Source organism: Camelus dromedarius, chromosome 20 (genome assembly GCF_036321535.1).
Source record: "Camelus dromedarius isolate mCamDro1 chromosome 20, mCamDro1.pat, whole genome shotgun sequence".
Taxonomy (NCBI): Eukaryota; Metazoa; Chordata; class Mammalia; order Artiodactyla; family Camelidae; genus Camelus; species Camelus dromedarius.
In genome coordinates this window covers 17,069,024-17,089,561 of record NC_087455.1, presented here as the reverse complement: position 1 = coordinate 17,089,561, position 20,538 = coordinate 17,069,024, and the positions used below count along the sequence as shown (strand labels likewise).

At 42.8% G+C, this 20,538-nt stretch overlaps 1 protein-coding gene across 4 annotated transcripts in view; it reads right to left on the bottom strand.

Annotated features, from left to right (window-relative positions):
- SAMD12 (sterile alpha motif domain containing 12) overlaps positions 1–20,538 on the bottom strand; it is a 343,035-nt gene that overhangs the window by 184,454 nt on the left and 138,043 nt on the right. For all 4 annotated transcript variants that reach the window (XM_010988433.3, XM_064476886.1, XM_031439538.2 and 1 more), the window contains exon 3: positions 12,566–12,695. In XM_010988433.3, coding sequence (XP_010986735.1) covers positions 12,566–12,695 — 130 coding nt within the window. The remainder of the gene's footprint in view (positions 1–12,565; positions 12,696–20,538) is intronic.

Below are 20,538 nucleotides of genomic sequence, written 5' to 3'. Positions count from 1 at the left end.
GAATGCTTTCAGGCTTAGGTGGGTGTTAACATGAACATAAGAAGAGGCAGGGTCTGAGGCAATAGGGAGTGGTGAGGTCTGTGGCTCAAAAGCCATTATATTTTCTTCTAAAATTCTCGCAGGGGCAAACAAAATAGATAAATACAACTTGATATTTCAGGTAACATCCCTTCTAAAATTTTACATGAAATAAATTTAGCCTCCTCCAAGCAGACTTCCTAATAAACCAGACTCACAGATACGAGTTCCTCCTCAAGTTCTCCTTGGTACTAACCCTCATATTTATTTTCTGTATCACTCACTTGTAGGATGCTATCTTTCACAGCAGAGAGGTCAAAACATGAGCTTTGGATTCAGATGACTATGAGTTAAAACCTTGACTTTGTCTCTTTTAGGCTTGAATGACATAAGACAAAGTATCTAAGTTTTCTGAGCCTTATTTTCCTCATTTGTAAAATGGAAATAATAATACTACCTTATGGGGTTATTGTGAAGTAAAATTAATATATGCAAAATATTTACTGGAGTGCCTGGCATGCAAACACTCAATAAAAAATTTTAATAATATATAGTTTTCCCCACATGATGATAATTTTCTTAATTGCAAGAATCAAATCTTCTGAATTCTTTATACTCTGAGTTACTAGAGAAATGTCTTGGGAGTATTTGATGCTAAGTGTTTGGGAGAAAAGTTGATGTTTATTTACAACAATTAGCACTACTCACAAATGCATGGGGCAAAGCAAAATTTTAGTGGGCTGGGGAAACTGAAGTTGGTAAGTTTTTAGGGCCCTAATTACAGAACTAAGATACTTTTACAAACAATGAAACAAAAATTACAAAAAATACACATTTGTATATATATCGATACACACACACACACACACACACACACATATATATACACTTTTATAATAACAACTAACACCAAGTTTGTAAGCTACATATCACTGTAATTATATTTTAGGGAAAGGGAAACTGAGGCTTAGAGAAGTTAAACAGACTTGGCCAAGGTCACCCACAGTGAATCATCAGTGGAGGGGACCCCATCACATGTCTCCACAGTCCATGCTTTCTCTAATCTTTCATAACTACCCAAGGCATACAGTTTGTCAGGAGCACTTAGCGGCCACATTACCCTAAAGTTAATATGGGAATCGAAAAATGTATCTAATGAGACTCTGAATGAGGAACATGAGAGTCCAAACACAGGTGGCTTGCAATGATGTTGGCCAAGACCTCTTGAGGACAGTGGCATTTCATCCAACGGTGCTAGAAGTTCTTAAATAAAATCAAAGCCGAGTGTGGGCTTCGGTTCCCCCCATAAATGACCTATGGCATCACGCTCATCACCATGAACAGTGCCATCTGAAGGAAGAGAGTCATCGGTCCACTAAGCAGATGGCGTCTACAAAGGCGTAGATTCTAAGCCCCTAGCAGAGCACAGCGATGAGGTCCTGCCCGTACAGCCTGGGCTTGGTGAGGATAGCAAACCTACCTTGGCAGGGAGAGAGTACACAGTATGTTAATTTTCAAACAGGGATTGGGAGCAAAACGAAGGAGAGGGGATCTCCAACTCTGTAATCTGACTTTTGCACATCCCCTAAACGCAAAAAGCAAAACAAAGACAAACTGACAGAGTTATTAACAAAGCCATCAGCCGAAAAGGAATCAAATGGATACAGAAGCTGAAGAGCAAACGGGGACTTTTCAAGACAGAACGTGCTTCATTGATTTAATTTCTCTGAAAGAGTAAAAAGCTCAGTGTTCAAACTAAGGGAGCAAAGAAAGTTAGACCTTCGATCATGTTTGATTTAGCATAATGTGACCTTCTCATAGGGAACTGGGAAGGTGGAATAAAGAGGGGGAAGGGAAGGAAAAGCTGGGTCTGGCTGAAAGTAAGGAAGTATGAGACTGAGACTGAGATCGCGTTGGTGGCTGTAAAACGTTCCCTGTTCCTGGAGTTGGAGTGGAAAAACACGCTCACTGAAAGGGAGCCCGTTTCAGGTATCCACTCTGATTACTTCTAAGTGAGACACCCTGCTGGACTTTTCCTAAGAATCAGTCTCCTGTTCTGCCATATCAATGTGACCCAGCTTTGAACATTTCCTGGTAATCCAAGAAGCTGTGTGCCCTCACACAACTCAGTTCAGCTCCGGGCCTCTGTGTACTCACGTGAACAACAGGAGGCGGGAGGAGGTCCCTCCCAGTCTGACATGTCACGGAACCAATGGTCCCAGCCTCTCCCTCTCACTGTGGTTAGCACAGTGCATGGCCCGTGGTGGTGCTCATTACATGCTTCTAGCTCACTAAACACAGACAAATGGTGAGGATGACACATGACAGTATTGAGCCCCTACAAAGTGCCAGCACTGTTCTAAGTGTGCTCCACCTCCTCCCACCTCCCAGCAAGCCTGGGGGGTAGGTCCTGCTGCTGTTAAGCAGCTGAGTCACCCACTCAGCTCTGGGCTTCCTCCCCTGGAGCAGCTTGCAAGATTACCGAGGGCTACTAACCCGTTAGCACTGAACGGCTCCAGACACAGTTCCAGGGACTTGACGGGGAACAGATCTCAGCAGAGCTTCTCGCACAGAGAAAGCCTCCAAGAAATGATAGGCGTTTTGCAAGATTTCAGGGGTTTTCTAAAAGCAGGACTGCTCCAGGGTTACAACTTTGGTAAGAATGTTCCTTCTGGCGGGGCACTGCCATTTCTCAGGTTCCAGAAGCCTTTGGTGTGGGTCTGGCTACCTGGTGCTGGCCGGGAAAAGGGTACCTTGCGTGTGAGAGATGCACTGGGATATGGGTTTAGGAAGCTAGCTCCTGACCCCAGCTCTCCATTTCCTGGCCTTGGGACCTAGACACACCTTTCCCTTCAGTCTCAGCTTCCCAAACTATGAAACCTATAGTGGGGAGGGTAATAGCTCAGTGGTAGAGCGCATGCTTAGCAGGCATGAGGTCCTGGGTTCAATCCCCAGTGCCTCCATTAAACCAAACCAACCAAACAAAAAACAAACCTATAAAAGTGGTGAGCTGAGGGGAGGGGCAGACCATTCAAGAGACAACAGAATCAGGTCACCATAATAATCCTCCCACCTGTGAGAGGAGTCGACTGTAATAATTCTGCAGTGGGCAGTCAGTGGGTGATAGAAGAATGGTGGGGGGCGGTATATTTAAGTCTATCCTACTAGTTAAAAAAAGGGAATATTCCTTCTGTTCTAGTTCTGATCTCTGCAACAACAAATAGTTCACTTGGTGACAACTTCTGCTCTTATCCTGCCAAATACCATCTCCAATATTAAATAAATGATGTATTTAGAATATCACTATATGTTCCCTATGAGCAGTGCTTTCCTTATGCTAGCTTACAAAGCGGCATTGCTCTGTGATGAAAATGGGAGAAATACAAACAATGTATGTTTTTCTTAAAGTAAAGCATATTCCATTTTTAAATCATGAGTTTTTTCTGTTGTTTTTTTTTTTTTTTTGGTTAAAATTCCTTTGGTTTATAAAGTGGTGGTGAGGGTAGTTTCTAATTTAAAAAAACTATTAGTGAGTGAAATACAGAAGTGGCAGCTACATGCTACTGCAATAATTATTTCCTGAAATTTAACTTACCTGTGCAATCCAAGTCTTGGATTGCACAGGTAAGGCGCAGACACGCAGAATCTCAATAAGACAACAGAACTGCTCTCCTTTCATCAGCAGTAAATCTTCCAGCAACTGACAAAACTACACCTTTCGTTATAAGAATGTTCTGATAACTTCAGATTATTCTTACAGCAAAGAATGCATAAAGTGGATATTCAAACCCAATCTCTTTATATATAACCATACACTATAGATAAATTCATATGAAACCATATCTATCTATTTATCCATCTATCATCTTTAATCTAAATGATCCTATAGCCATTATGGAAAGACGTGGGATGACAGTTTCATTTTTTCCCTTTAAAAAATATTATCCCCATTTTAGAAAACCTGACAAAGTTTGACAAAGATACAAAGCATTTTCATCACCACGGAAAGTTCCTTTGCTCCTGTTTATAATCAATCTCCCTCCTACCCACTCCCAACTCCAAGCAACCACTGATCTGACTGCGATCACTGCAGTCACTGTCGGTTAATTGTGTTTTAGAATTTCATATGATTGGGATCACACCGTGTGTATTCTTTTGTACTTCTTTCACTGAGTGCAACGTGAGGTTCATTCGTGTCGTCACATGCATCGGTAGTTGGTTCCTTTCCACTGTCCTGTATTGTTTTCAGTGTGAATATAGCACAGTTTGTTTATCCATTCTACTCTTGATGGGCCTAAAGGTTGTTCAGAATTTTTGTCTGAGTAAAGCTCTTTGAGGTATTAGCGGACGGGAATTTTTATGAACATATGTTTCCAATTCTCTTGGGTAAATACCTCAGAGTGGAACTGCAGGATCGTCTAACAAGAGTGTGATTAACTGTGTAAGAAATGTAGTTTTTGAATCAGGTGGCACTGTATTTACAAGAACGATGTAAAAGAGACCCAGTTGCTCTACCTTTAACAGTACTTGGTGTATTGCCAATCCTTTGAATTTTAGCCATTCTACTGTGTATAAACTCACTGGGGTTTTATTTGCACTTTCCTGATGATGTAATATTGCTGAGTATGATTTCATGTGCTTATTGGCCATTCTTCTGTCTTCTTTGTGACGTGTCCAAATCTTGTGTCCATTATTATTGGGTTGGTCCCTGCTCCGGCTAAGCAGGTCTTCAGGGCTGTATCTCCTGAACGTGCCCTACTCTCCAGGTTTCAGGGTGGTGACTTGCATTGTGACATCAGTTCTCTGATGGGTCCAAAACAAAACAAAACAAAACCCCACAACTCTGATTTTCAGTTTGTCCAGCTTTTTCTTGTGAGAATCAGAGTGATGACATCCATGCTCTTTACATATCAGAGCTGAAATCAGAAGCCTTCTGCATCTAGTGAGATGATGTGACGGTCTTCATTTACTCTGTTAAAGGGATCGACCACATTGACTGATTTTGAAAATGGAAACAACCTTGCATTTCTATGATGCAACACCCTTTTGTCTCCTGCTAGAGTCAACCTGCATGTACTTTCTCAAACTTTTTTAGGTGTATGTTCATGAAGGATATTGATCTATACTGTATCATTCTTGTAATACCTTTGTCAGGTTCTGATACCAGGGTTACTCTGGTCTCATAAAATGCGTTTGGAAGTACTCTCCCCTTTCTCTATTCTCTGAAAATATTTGCGTAAGTTTGATTACTAATTCTCGACTGCTTTAGTTCACTGGAAAAAGTCTTTGGTGAAGTTTTCTTCATGGGAAGTTCTGATCAAAAGTTTAATTTATTAAGAGACACGTGGTTATTTAGGTTTTCCAGCTTTCTTAAATCAGTTTTGTTACGGTTTTTAAGGAATTAGTCCATTTCATCTAAGTATATGGGCATACACCTTCTCATAATATTTTCTTACCTTTCAATGCATGTAGAAAACTTAGTGATGTACCCAATTTCTCACTTGAACTTGTCTTTTTTTCTCTTGTTCAGTCTGGCTAGATGTTTATCAGCTTTGTTGATCTTTTCAAAGAATTAACTTTACCTTTGTTGATTTTCTTTATTGTATGTTTCCTGTCTCATTGATTCCAGCTCTTTGAGATTAGTATTCTTCCTTTTCTACTTCTTAAGGTAAAAATTTAATCCATTGATTTCAAGTCTTTCTTCTTTCTTCTCTAATACTGGCCTTTAATGCTATAATTTTCCTCTAAGTTCTACTGTAGCTGTACTGCACAAATGTCTGAAATATTAATGTTTCTATTATCATCCAATTCAAAATATTTTCTAATTTCTCTTGAGATTTTCCCCTTTTAAGCATGTGGTTAACATGAATGTGTGCTAAGTTTCTAAATATTTGGGATTTTCTTGTTATCTTAGTAATGACTTTTTTCGGTTATTCATAGATCATTTTTTTTTTAATGACTTCTAATTTAATTCTGTTTTGGTCAGAGGATGCACCCTGGGCTACTTCAGTTTTTTGAAATTTACAGAGGTTGACTTGTGCCCTGGCGTATAGTACATCATGGTGAATAATCCTCCTGAATTGGAAAGTGTGCATATTCTGAACTTCTTGGGTGTAGTTTTCTGCCTGGCATATGGTAGTGACTACATACATTTTAAAAAAATAAATGAATTAACTGATTTAACAAATAAATAATATAAATAGAAAGGGAGCGGTTAGAGGCTAGAATGAAACTACGGTTGACCCCTGAACAATCCGACGGGGGGCTGGGGGAGGTTAATCGGCATATAGTACATAATTAGCCTTCTACATCCATGGTTCCTCTGAATCTGCAGATTCAATGGACTGTGTAGCACTGTTGTGTTTACTACTGTTAAATACCTGCATCTAAGTGGACCTGTGCAGTTCAAATCCACTTTGTTCAAGGGTCAACTGTATTTAGAGAGAAAGGAGGGAGTCAGTGCAGCGAGACTGAAGATGAGAGGACGGCTGTAACCGAGGAAGCCAATATCCAGAAGATATACGGGTTGTCTGGTTAAAGCAGAGGCGGAAAAGGCTGTCTGCAGAAGGAAATGCGGGCATGCTTTCTGAAACAAGAAGAAGGAGAAGGCAGCTGTGACGGATGGTAAACAACTGGAGGGAAGTCCCATCGGACAGGCTGTAACGTCTCAGTGTAGCAGAAACCAGAGAGGAAGGAAGGACTTGGGAGGAGGCATTTGGGACATCAGCTCATCAGGCCACTGGCATGAAGGATAGGATGGAGGATGCACCCTGTCTCCCTGAGGCCTGGCACCAGAATCTGGACTTGGGGACAGTCATCGAGGGTTTCCTTCAGTAAAGGCTTCTAACCCAGGAACCTAAACAAGATCTGGGTGGGGGGTTCAGCTAAACCTCAGCAGAACTTTCTAATAATTCTTTCAACTGTCGACTTAATGTGACAGGCCATACCGTAGGGCTTTATCCTGGGAGCTACAGGCTGGGATGCTCACTCCAGGTGAGGAGGAGTAAGAAAGGCTTTTGCAGGAGGTGGTATCTGAACTAAAGCCTGAAAGGAAGTTGGGATTAACCAGGTAAACGGGTGGGTCTGAGGACTGTAGGAAAGGGCATGGTGTTTGAGAGCACAGTAGCTAAGGGCAGGAGGGAGTAAGAAAAACCACAACTGTCGTCCAAAACAGACCCCCCAAAAAGCAGTTTGCTTTTAAAATTATGAATGCTCATCCCTGGGGGTGTCTGAGCAAAGGCTGGCTGGGCACCTAGCAGAGGCTTTGGAAAGGACACACGGGGAGACATCTGAGGAACTGGCAGTGGGGCACTCACCCCCCATGCTCTTTCCTCCTGGAAGAACTTCCCTGACCAGTGCTCCTGGCCTCTCTCCTCCCCTCTATACGGTGCCCTTGGAAGCAGGAAGTGGGTTTGCTCAGCCCAGACTCCTGTTCTGTCCTGCCTTGTGACCTGTGTGCCTGAGGCAGTCTGCTTTCTTTCATGAGGTTAGAGGGGCAGCTCCCAGCTGTGTCAGCGACCAGAAAGCCTAGTTTAGAAGGAGAATATTCTCAGCAAACCAATTCGTCTGAAGACCTAAATGACAATCTCCAGAAGAGCTTTATCAGGAATGAAGCTGGTGTTGTGATCTGCACTCATACTTCTCACTGAAAGGTATGTTTTTAAACTGACCCCACAAAGCCTGGGATGACTCCTGAAGTCCCTTGCAACGTTCAGAAGTCTATTACCATGAATCATTAAGACAGCCAAAGCCAGCCACCTTGGTTTAAGAACGCCGAGGAGCACAAAAGTGATGTTAGTAAGCTTTCTATCAAACGGGGTTAAAAATGAAGAATAAACGCTGCTATTGGAAAATTAACTTATGAGAAACAACTTAGGCCCAAATGATGTCAGAACTTTACTATGTAGATATAAAATGCTTGAGATTCAATTAAAGCCATAGAGCAGTTCTTGAGGAAGAGAAACATAACAAAATACAAAGGGATACAAAAGAAGAACACACTGTTCAGAGGGAAAACCAGTGAAGACCAGCAAATGCATGGACGAGGCACCGTGGTAGTTCAGTAAGCACACAGTTACTGGGCTGCACTGGACCCCACAAAGCAGTGTTCCCACAGGTGCAGCCCATAAAACAACCACGCCACTTCTTTTGACACTTGTGAACCACATGCCCCATTGGTCTCAATGGGTAACTCCAACCACAATAAAAAGACTAGGAAGACAAAAGCAGAAGGATACATGTTAGCAAATGCACAGAACCTACAATCCAGAGGTTTGGAAAAGGTAAAGAGGTTCCCCCTTTACTCAGTAGCATAAGAAGAACTGCCAAATTTCAGGGTGCTACATCTAAACAGAACATTTTGAAAAGGGGAAAGGGGTACAAATGGGCAGTGGTTGATGCACAAAAGGAACCAGACGTGGGGTGGGGGGAATAGCTCAGAATAGCTCAGTGGTAGAGCATGCGCTTAGCACGCACAAGGTCCTTGGATCAATCCACAGTATCTTCGTTAAAAAAAAAAGAAAAGAAAGAAAGAAAGGAAAAGAAAGAGAAAGAACCAGAAGTATTCAGCTACTCTGTAGACCACTGACAATCAGTACTAACCACGTTCAGGGACACTCACACGATAACTGCTTACTCCTACAGACACCTAAAAGAGCCCCACTGCTGTTCCACGATGCAGGCCACGTGGAGCCCTTTTACACATTAAAAATAGCTTTTAAAAATCCACTTTGTATTCTGGGGAGCTCTGAGTGCTTCACCCATGAAAATAAGTCTTTAAAGTTGGCCGGGAAAAGAACCTTTTGCAGACGGAGGGCAGGATGCTGAAGGAAATGAGTTGACTTTAGCAACCACCACAGGAAGAATCCCAGGCACAGCCAGGGGCTGCTAACGCCTCCAACCTGAAAGGATTCTTAACTGTGCATAAAAGAGACTCGGAGAGTTGCCTGTGAGCTTACACCTGGCCCCGGCAGAGCTGCTTCATCAGCATGCCAAGCCTGGCCTCAGAAAGCTAGGGAAAGACTCCTGCAAGCACAGGAAAATAGACACATTTCTTTCCTTCAAGCCTAATCTGATGATTTAAATCTGTCTATCCTAATGCCTCTCAGGTGCTCAAGCCATCTTCCGCCTGCTAAGAGCGTGTCTGTAGGGAGTTACCACTAGTAGCTTCTCTTCTTATTAAACACATCTGCCACAAAAATAGCAGGTGCCTTCCGGACACAATGAAATTCTCGGGAATTCGAATAGGAAATCTGCAGAAGGTGCCTTTGAATGCTGGTGCCTTAAGTTTTCTTAGACTTTGGGGAAACTGGGGTGGTGGGGGGCAGTTTGTTTAGAATTTAATGTCTTTCAAACAAAAGCAGCAGAAAAATATTAATATAGTGGAATCGCTGCCTAGAGCAAATTTTAGAAAAATCGAACAACTACCGAGGTCACAGGGACATTTTCAAAAAATTTAAAAATCATGACTCTTATCGAATACAAAAACAAACACCTATTTAAGATTTTGTGAAAACCGGTAAGGTTAGTTACAACCAACTCAAAGGAGAATCCAAACAGCAGACACATTTTTAGACCAGGAAGGGTGAAAGGAAAACGTAAATGGGAGGCAAAGCGCACCTTTTCCACAGTGGCTAGGGAACTCGACTGCATCTCTGTGGGACAGAATTTACACATCGACAACAGGAATTATTTTATACTGCTATCAGTTACCTACAACTTACAGGGTTGTACGACAGCTTCGTAGAATCAGAATTAGATAACCCAAAAGTATGTGCTATTGAGGATGCACAGTTTTCTCCAGAAGCACAATTTTTTCCCCACACAGGGCACTGACCATTTTATTTATTGCTGTATTCCCCAAACCTGGTGCAGGGTAGACTCTCCATAAATACTTGTTAAAGGGATAAACGTCCACTATGTGTCAGGCATTAAGCTAAACCCTTCACATGCATCATCCCCTTTAATCTTCCCCAAAACCCTTTAAGATAAATATTATCCTGGTATCGCTAACTTGAAACCAGCTGATGCGATGTTGCACAGTTATTACCTGTCAGAGGCTGGGGGTGGAGGACAGGGATGGGGGAGGATTTACCTCAGGTTTATGATCAGAAAGCTCATTTAAAAAAAATTAATTCTTATTTTTTATTGAAGTGTAGCCAATCTTTTTTTCCCTTATCCTTCTCTCCATTCAATATACATCTTTTTTATTTATCATCACAGTACCATGTGCTTCTAAATTAAGGGACTGTTTATCTGTTACAGAGATAATATGCTTCCTCGATGAGCATGACACTGGAGATGCTTGCTTTAAGACAAATAAATGAGCAGCCGTACTACAGAGAACCTAAGCATACATAAGCGAACCAGGAACATCTTTACTGCAGCCTTGCAGAAAGCACAGGCTACTTACTAGCCCAGACTTCCGCCCCTCCCCCACAACCCTTAGGTGCTTAGGTCTCAATTGTTAGGATAATAAAGGTGGATGAATTCAATACTGTTTACGTGTGTGGCTTGTTTTCGCAGAAAGAAGAGCAGCACTTAGGAAAAGAGCAGCAGCTAACACTCACGCACGCTTACTACGACCGTGAACCCCAGCCGCACAGTGAGGCGGCTGCTATTATCATCTCCTATTTACAGGTGGAGAATGCGCAAGTGCACCAAGTCCCAGAATCCCACAGCTGAGCTCCAGGCCTGGGCTTTGACCCGGCGCTTGTAAACACCGCCCCGCCCGCACCCTGAATCACGCTACTGTCCCCATCAGCTGTCGAGGTTGGCTCTGCCACCACGTGACACGATTTTCCACAATCCTCTTTGCCCAGTTTATCAGAGCCTACAGGGGTACTAGGATTCCCGCAGGGGCCGGCATCCCAGGGCTGGTAGTGGTGGGCTGGCTGAAGTCCTGAAAGCTGTTTGCTGGCTATCTGGCATCTGTGACCACTTGGGTAGTTTACACTGACCCTTGGAGAGGCAGAGGCCAGAGAACAGGGGACCAGGGTGGTCTTCTGAGTCCTCAAACAGATGAATGTCAGAAAGATGGGGGCCAAATCTTAATCTGAAATCACTCTCTCTGTTCTTTAAGCCCCCAAAGAATCCCGTGCTTTCTTTTCTAGACTGAAAACAGGCTGCCCTCAGAATGGAGTCAGACATTAGACACCCTCCAGGTGAGTTCTGGCATGAAGCACAGCACAATGTCGGCATGCAGAAGGCGTCAATAAATGGTTGACTTGGTGGTTTACTGACATTATTTCATTTAATCCTCATAATGCCTTCCTAAGACAGGTATTATTATTATTATTATCTCTATTTTGGAGATGAGGAAGTGAGGTTCAATAACTTGCCTAGGTTAAGCAGCTTACCCAAGATCCTAAAAAGGTGGTGATTCACCAACAGCAAGGAGTTTCATGGAGACCAAGGTGCCATCAGAAGCAACATGACAGCCGTCTGAAACATGTCACTTAGCAGAAAGCCTTAGGAAGTGGTGCCATTTACTACAGAAGCACTGAAGCACGAGACCTTCGTTTCTGAGGGGCGTACAGCTCATCCTCTCCAAACCATTATAAATTCTTACCCTGCTCTCAAGGGTATCGCAGAATTCCCACCCCTAATAAGAGATAAACGCTGCTTTCAAATAAGATCATGAAAAAGGTTTTGCCATTACTCTCACACAGACATTCAGAAACATTAGGCAGAAATAATCTGATGGTTACCACAATCAGCCAAATGGTTGGTAACTGATTGATAACTTTTAGAGGTGGAATAACTTACCCTGTATAGGATTTTGCTTTTGACTTAAGGGACTAAGAAAAAAAATCTAGACATTTGGAATCTAAGAGAAGTTGCGACACTGGCTTCAGGATTTCATTCAAATGGGCCATCACCTCTAGTTGGGAGGAGGAAAGAAGTGCATTAAGGACCATTTCTATGCTTAAATTAGGAGGATTTCACTCTCTGTTAACTCAGTTTGAGCTACACCTGTGTGTTTCTCACATATTTAAATATGACTAACTTGGTCGCTCTGATTCTCTACCTCAGCGTTTTTTTAAATGTTATTTGATATTAGAAACCTTTTTTCCAAATTGAGTTTTCTGTACAATTTGAGTATGTAAAACGGACACACCCATCTCAACCCAAAGCACACCCCTTGTCCCTCCGGTAGCCTCTAGTACCCCCAAGGATTCATATGTACAAGTCTTCTCTGCTTAGAACATCTACGTATGAATCCTGTAAGCAAGTCAGTTTGAAAGACTCACTTTCTTTTCTCTAGGACTGCCGAGCTCTTAGTTTCTCTAGAACCACCCCCCTCCAACGCCTTCCCCTGAATACCACACATGTTCATGCTGGACACTCGTTGGTTCTCTGAAACAATCACCCATGCTTGTTAAGCAGCATGGCTTGCATGGATCTGGAATTTATCACCCCTTTCAAAGCAAGCCCATGCCGGAAAATTTTAGCAGGAAGATGCCTCTTTGTGTTAAGGGTATGGGAAAGGCCACTGAGACGGGGAGAGGCAGAGGGAGCAAAGTGTTCTGGATACTGCATACTTTACCAGTTATGTCATGCTGTTTGAATGACTCGCTGTAGATCTGATACTGATTCGGACAATGTTTCTTCAGCCACTTGCAGACATCCTGCTGAGTCCACAGAGCCACTGGTTTTGACAGCTTCACCGCGGCCGACTATAAACACAGAAGGAAAAGAAGGTCTGTTAACAGCAGCCCCATTCCTAGAAAGGCACCACTGGTGGAAGTCCTGTGATGCGGGAAAGGCTACAGGCTGGATTCCCTGGAGATAAATATCTGGCTCTTGTCCTCCGAACTTCAGCAGACCTCCATACCCCTGAAAACCAGAAAGAAAGGGTCCAGGTGGAGAAGGGCCTGACAATCACATTTATTCTCGAGTTGTCTCTACTGAAAAAAGTCCCTAGGAAGAAGTGTTTTCTGATGAATATTCTAACCACAAGGCAATGGGGTTACTAAGAAACTGATTAGATTTTAGGGATGAATAGCTGCCCCCAAGTGGCCTTTCTCTGTATCCCAAGAAAGTGTCTATTTTTCATTATCCCCTGATATCCCTAGTACCTAGTATAACTGGCTTCAGCAGGTGCTAACAATTACTTTAGAAATGAATGTTACAGGGTTTTGACACCTGCATGCTGAAAACCACACGTTGGCCTGGGAGCTCTGGATTTAGGGCGGTCCTGTAAAGTCTAGGAATTAGCTACGCACAGGAGGAAAGGAAAAAGTCAATTCCACCAGCATGTGGGGAATGGTAATAACGTAATGAGGGTGGGTAGACTTCTTGGAGAAGCCAGCTAGCCCAGGTCTTTTACTGCCCACTGGACCTTTCAGGGAGGTGGATGAAATAAATCCAAGGTGCAAAAGACTCAGCCTTTGGCCAATGGCAGGTTACAGATACATTCCTGAACTAACACTCACCAATTGTGCTACATGCTGGTCTTCCTCATAGACCCCAGGAACTTGGATGAAGCTAGAGGAAAGCCTAACTAGCTAGAATTTTTATCATTCTGGATCCATTTTTGCATTCTGGGTCAGGATTTTCATACAGCTAGGTCTCTAAAGGGTGCTGGGTGGTGCACAGATCTGGCCTTGAGCATCACTGATATCCCCAGGGTCATTCTCTTTCACTTCTCTTTCAATGTTTCAGATTATGCAAAGGGAGAGTCTCAATTTGTATGAGTGAGATTTAACATCTTTCTAACACGTGCTAACATGATTTCTGACAAAAAGAGGGCTTGCTTCAGCCTCAGAATTGTCATCAGAAAGTGGAACCTTCGTCTAGTATATAACTATTTTGTTTTTACTTTTTTTGTATTTAAGGTTACCTTTGTGACAAATAAATTATGACCAAAAATATATTTTATTTTCTGCAGTAATATGTAGTTTGCTTTTTAAAACTTGAGTTAAAAAAAAAACTGGGTCATTATTTACAATTGCCCAGATATGGAAGCAACCTAAGTGTCCATCAACAGATGAATGGAGAAAGACGATGCGGTGTATATGTATATATAATGGAATACTCCAGCCATAACAAGGATGAAATTTTGCCATTTGTAGCAACATTGGTGGACTTGGAGGGCATTATGCTAAGTGAAATAAGTCAGAGAAAGACAAATACTATATGATATCACTTATAATGTGGAATCTAAAAAATACAACTAGGGAATATTAAAAAAAAAAAGCCGACTCATAGATACAGACAACTAGCGGTTGCCAGGCGGATGGGGGAATCGGGGAAGGTCAACCTAGGGGTGGGAGAATAAGAGTATAAACTATTAGGTATAAAATAAGCTAAAAGGATATATTATACAACACAGGGATTACAGCCAACACTTTATAATAACTATAAATGGAGTATAACCTTCAAAAATTGTGAATCATTATATTGCATACCTGTAACTTATATGATATTGTACACCAACTATACTTCAATAAAAAAGTCAACTTTAAGAAAAAATTAAGGAAACAGTAATGCAGATGTTAACAATAGTAAACAGTGGATGTGATATGCAGGTGATTCAAATTTAGGAAATAGTGCTCAGGTGTTATTTTTTATTAGTATATTTCCAGTGGTACGATTTTTGGGGCCATCACTTATAAAATAATCACAAACCATCCACAACACTTTTTACTTTGTGCTGTGGTAATTCTCTTTTACTCTTTTTTTTTTTGAATGTATATATATATATATTTCTTAAGTGTGGCAGACTGCATTTCCCAAAGATGATTATTTTAAGATGATTTTATATATGCAAATATACATAGACACACACATGCAGGTATATATCTGCCTTTCATTCACTGTGGTTGTCATTCCTCCACTGCTATTTGGGGTTGATATTCCCTCCCCTTGAGTTTTGGCAGGATCCATGGTGGTCCTGGCCAACGGAGTACAGAGGCATAGATGCTATCCATGTGACTTCTGAGGTTATGTCATAAGACAGATACAGCTTCTGCCTCGCTCATCCCCTCCAGCACTCACCCTGGGAACCCAGCCATCATATTGTGAGGAAGCCCAGTTCCCATGAAGAGACCAGGTATAGGAATTTTGGCCAATCCCTCAGCTGACAGCCACCACCAACCCTATCAACCATCAGACAAACAAGCTGCAGATGCCTCCAGCCACCAGGCTTCAATTCTTTCAGCTGAGACCCCCGGACACCATGATGCAAAGACAAACCAGCCCTGCTGTGCCCTGAGTGAAGTCCTCATCCACATAATCCACAGCATCATCAACAGCTGTCTTCTGACACTAAGTGCTGGGGTCATCTGTCTCGCAACCCCAGTGACTGGAACACTCAGTGAGGACAGAACAGTTGTAACTACGCTCCCCTGAGTGCCTTGCACTCGACACATGTTCTCTACAGCCACAGTGAGTAAGGAAATGAACTAATGACGTGAAACCAATCTTGCTGAGCCTGTGCTCACATGCCTGCTCTGCGGTTTAATCAGCAGGGAATTTTAAATCTAGCCTTTGCTTTTCTATGCCCACTGTGTGTTGTGCTCATGTGACTCCTATTCAAACCTGTCTGCCTCTTCCTTCAGCGCTACATCCTCTAGTCCCAGGCCCCCAGCCATGTTCCCTCTAACCACTGCGTGCAACCCTATCAATTGCTTTCCTAATTTCGATGAGCGAGAAGGGCCCCGGGCATGGATGGGGCAAATCGGGGCATGTTTTGTTATTGTTTAGTTTTATCCTTTTCTCCCGTTGTCACCTCTTTTCCTCTGCATGATTAGGAAAACAGAGTTTTGGCTCCTTTAGCTAGAAATGCACTTACCACCATGTTTCACAAGTCAGCACCTCTGAATCCAGCTCCTTCCTGCTCTAAAAATTCTCCTTCAGATTAGCTGAATGAGTTCATAGCTGACACATCATTGCCCGGAAACCCCTTGCAAGTTTCTTGCAAGTAAAGCTAATCACGTCTTTTGAAAAATCCTACAAACCAGTCACGGAAGGCTGTAAATTAGGAAGGGAAAGGCGAGAGGATGAAGTCGCTTATACATCAATACACACAGCTTCTGGGAGGTCATTCTTCCACTTGCTCATTTCCTAGGAAAGAGGGCACCCTCAGCCCCAAGACAAGTCCCATCAATTGGGGATTCAGGTGGTGATTAATCCGAACACATCAAGTCAACTCAGAATACATCCGCACCCGCCCACCACGTACGCCTGTGTTGCGCATTTCCTTCTCTAATAAATCCGGGTGTTCTGAGGCTAACACTCCAGGAGCTGCTTTGCTTTTCCTTCACAATCTACTCTTACTCAGCAGAAATTTGGTGTTACTTGTCTGGATAGCAATAAACTCAAAGCTTCAGGCATAGATTTTTTAAGACCATATGAACCTATGGGGATATGTCTCCATGGAAAAAGGCATAACAAATAAAACAGGGAGGGATAAACAGTCCTGCCATTAATAAGCACTGTTTGTTTCTTCTTAATCAGATAGCGATACAAATACTGGCCCCATTTACCAGCTGGTTCTTAGCCTTGGCTTCATTAAGAAACTGTTGTTAGTTTGTGACACTTGTGAAGGGCTGTCGGTGGTGACTCCCGTTGCCCCAGTCTGCAGCCGTTCTCACAGCAGACTTTCACAGGTTCTGCCTCACCTTCTCTTTGTGTAGCAGCCCAGGTCAACTTCTGTTAATCCTCCATCTCTCATCACGCCCCTGTCCCCGACAACAAATGAGTTTGCGGAGTGAATGCCATAACCTGATATCTTCCAAGAGCTTAAAATAATTTGGAACAACCAGCCTGTGTTAAACAGACATCAGTCTACTTATCACACTGTCCCACTGGGAGGTGCAGAGCTGTCCAATCGTAACAGCTGTTGAGTGTTCCTTCTACCGCCCTCCCTTCTTCGGCCACCCAACACGCAGGCCTCTCTTTTCACCCAACTTTAGATAATTTTATCTAATATGCGGTGCTCCCTCCACCCACAGTAGGAGCCTAAACCAAAATAACAGTTCATAAAACAAAGAATATTTCATATTTATGAGAAACAATAAACTAATTAAAAAAAAACCCATCTTGCGCAAGGCAAACATAAAAAACCAAACCATTTGCCCCGTTTCTTTCTCCAGGCTCAGGTCTGCTACATCAGACTCTGGATTTCCAACCCTGGAGACAGTTTTGGTTTGTTCTGCTGCCCTGAAAGAGGCCAGAGGCAGTGTGTTATCTTAACCCCTGTGCAGCATGACGCCAAGCAGAACTCGAGGCATTTTCTTTCTGAATCGGTCCTGGCCCTTCCGTAGACCATCGGAAAGTGCATTTCAGATGCCTTCACTTTCTGCTTTACAGAGACCTCGCTTACTGCAAAAGACACTTTCTGGGGAGAAAAGTTGTTGACAAATAATCCCTATTTTAATTTACCCTCATACAATTGCTTCAGCTATGTTTTATAGTAATTTCTGATTTGTCTTTCATTGGAAAGAATTCTTAAGTTTTAAGTTGTTTAAGGTAAACTTGAAGCATTTCTGCCCAGCAATAAAATCAATACTTTAAGTTAGTTTAATACTGAAAGAACATATTACAAGATGCTTTTAAAGTTAAATTTTATCTTGTAATTCAATTATCCCTTGGCTTATCTGTTTTGCAATACAAATTCTTTTAATTTACTGGGGTTTGATTTACAAGAGAATGCTGAAGTTTTAGGCCCCTCATGTCTGCACAAGCTCTTAACGAGCTGAGCTTATATGAAGCCCAACGGTTTGACTGCGAAAAAGTAGAGAAAACATAAATTGTTTACTTCCACTGGCAGGACAAAGCAAGCTTTAGGCCAAGTATCGGAAAGTGGTAAACACACTTACAGCATCTCGTTAGAAGCAAGTATTCGCAAGCTCTAAAACTGCTTCTTCCTTCTCTTACCATCTTGCAATTTTTTTTTTTTTTAAAGTTCTTGGTCTTCTCTTTGTGTAATCGTCCATCGTGTAATCTTATTAGTCAAGATTGGCGAAAGGAAGGGGAAGAGGGAGGAAGACATACACAACCAGCCAGTCTAGTTCAGCAGTTTTTATGCTCATTTACCAAAAAAGAGCCTCTAAGTATCAGGAAGGATGGGCTCGTTCACAGAATACTTGGCACCTGAATCAGACCTTCAGTACCAGTAATGCCCTCCTTCTGCCACCTTCACTCTTTCATGGGAAAACATGGCCGGACAAAGTTTAAAACGTATCTCTTCTATTGTAGTCTGTTCCCTGTGTAGTTTGAGATCCACTTGGTCATTCTTGGGTTCAAAACAGAACAATTTATGACGAATGAAGCTCTTAAACTTCAGGCCTCCCCAAGAGAAGACGTTTCACTGCCAGAAAGCTTCCAGGTAAAAGCTGGACACCACTCCTCTTGAATGAATGAAAGATGTGTTTCATTTCCACTTCATTCACGTTTTAGTGTCACCTGGGTCACTTGATGCTTCCTGATTTGTGACACTCACCTCTTCTGAGCAGCATAGCACCTCTAAGAGGCAGCAGCGGCTACGCAAGCTCAGGAATTTTTCCAACACACAGTGTGGCTTTGATTAGTTCCTCCAGCTGTTCTTCCTGTGGCATCTGTTTGAGATCTTCTACTTTCCAGACTCCTCCACAGGGCACTGTAGCTTGCTAACATTTTCTTCAAAAGGTAGTGTCTTCAGTAATGACAACACAAATGAAACATGTTCTTGAAGCTGAAACCTTCACCATTACTGAGGGACATCACTGGCTCTTAGAGGAAAGCTCTGAAACTCTGTGTCTTCTTCAAGTGAGTTTCTTTCAAACTAGGGCTCTCGTATCCTGAGGGTAGAAATTTTAAGATGCCCACTCCTTCTTTGACCTTGAATGGTCTTCTCCCAGATACCTACATGGTATCCCTCACTTCCTTCAAGCTAATTCCCTCACTTCCTTCAAGCCTTTGCTCAAATACTACCCTTTTCAAAATAATTCCTATTTTAATCTCCCTAATTAAAAAGGTAACTCTCTTCCCTTCTGGCTTCCAATACTCATTGCCTTTGTTCCATTGTCTCCTTTTCCGTAATACACTACATAGTTAACTTATTTTGTCTGTTGTTTTATTATTGTCTTCACTGCCTTGCGGTCTCCACAAGGGCAGGGATCTTTTTTTATTTCATGAAGAATCCCAAACGTTAGAACAGGGCCTGGCACATGGCAGTAGTAATTTGTTGAAGGAATGAAAGAACTGTCTGGTCTACCATATATCACAGCTCCTGTCTCCTTGCGAGTCAGAAAACTGGTTCAAGTCCCAGCTGTGCTCTTGACGTTCCCAGGTTGGGACTAAAACAGGCTTTGCTCCGATTACATTTCTCTCCTATTGAGCCCCAAATGCAGAGGCATTCCAGCACTGTAATTCTTAGCAAGAGAGCTCACATTTCTGATCCCCAATTTTTTTCTTTTCAAATGACTCAAAGAGTGATGTAATGAAAGAACTTGGCACTTGGAATTATGCAGACCCGGACTGAAGGCCAGTTCTGGCATTCACTAGCACTGTCACCTTGGGCGGGTCACTGAAACTTTCTAAACATGCTCCTGCATATGGTGGAAATAACTCCGATTTTGTCTTTGGTGGAAGGATTAGAAATGGTTTATCTAAACACTTAGTGTGTGCCACAAACAATGTGTTCAGGAAGGTCTATATTTACATCACTTGAATGGCATTACTACTTTCTCCTGCTGGACTTCCAAGCCTGATTTGGGGAAGCAACAGTGCAGGGGACACAGACAGTCCTCGGAGTCCTGCTGACTTGAGCTGAGTTGCAGGCATTGTGAGACTGTGTTCAGTGTAGTGAGCTGAGACCCGAGGGACCACAGCTGATGGGAAAGGAGGAGGGCGCAAAGGCACTAAGGGAAAAGGGAGGTGTAGGAACAAGAAGAATATGCAGAAAAAGAGAAGAAAGATGGCAAAACAAAGATAACCAAATTAGGAGAGGCAAGGGGATGGTCCTCCTTAGGCTGGCTTAGCTCCAAGTACACAAACAGCACCTCATGTCTTCCAATGACAGGTTGTGCTGCTGGCTTCCCTGAGACTCAGAGTCAGCTCTTCCTTTCTCCAGGGACACTCAGTAACAAAGTGTCCTAATCCCACGGCAAAGATACAGCCCTGATTCCCCCAGCATCTGGTGAAGCCTTATAAAGGCACCCCATCCAGATGGGTAGACTCTACATCTCACCAGCTGTAAAGCGGACGCTTGCATGCAATGCTGGTTAAGATCTGCTGCGTCCCAAATGTGCACTGCTCCTATCAGGGTTTCTAACGATAAAACCTCATAGAGGGGATAAACAGACACGTGCAGGCAGTCAACGGGAAACAAGATGTCTCAGGCATCCCAGATGGCTCTGGTTATCAAGGCCTGCTCTTCCTACCAGCCCAGATTGTTGCGCCTGTCAAGAGGAATATGAAGGGAGAGGATCATGCTGTACTTGGTGTCTGCTCCATCTTAGCAGGAAAAGCCATCGCTCATCTGCCCAGATGAGCGCATCCCACGAGGGGGATGCTGTGCCTGCAAGGTGCAAA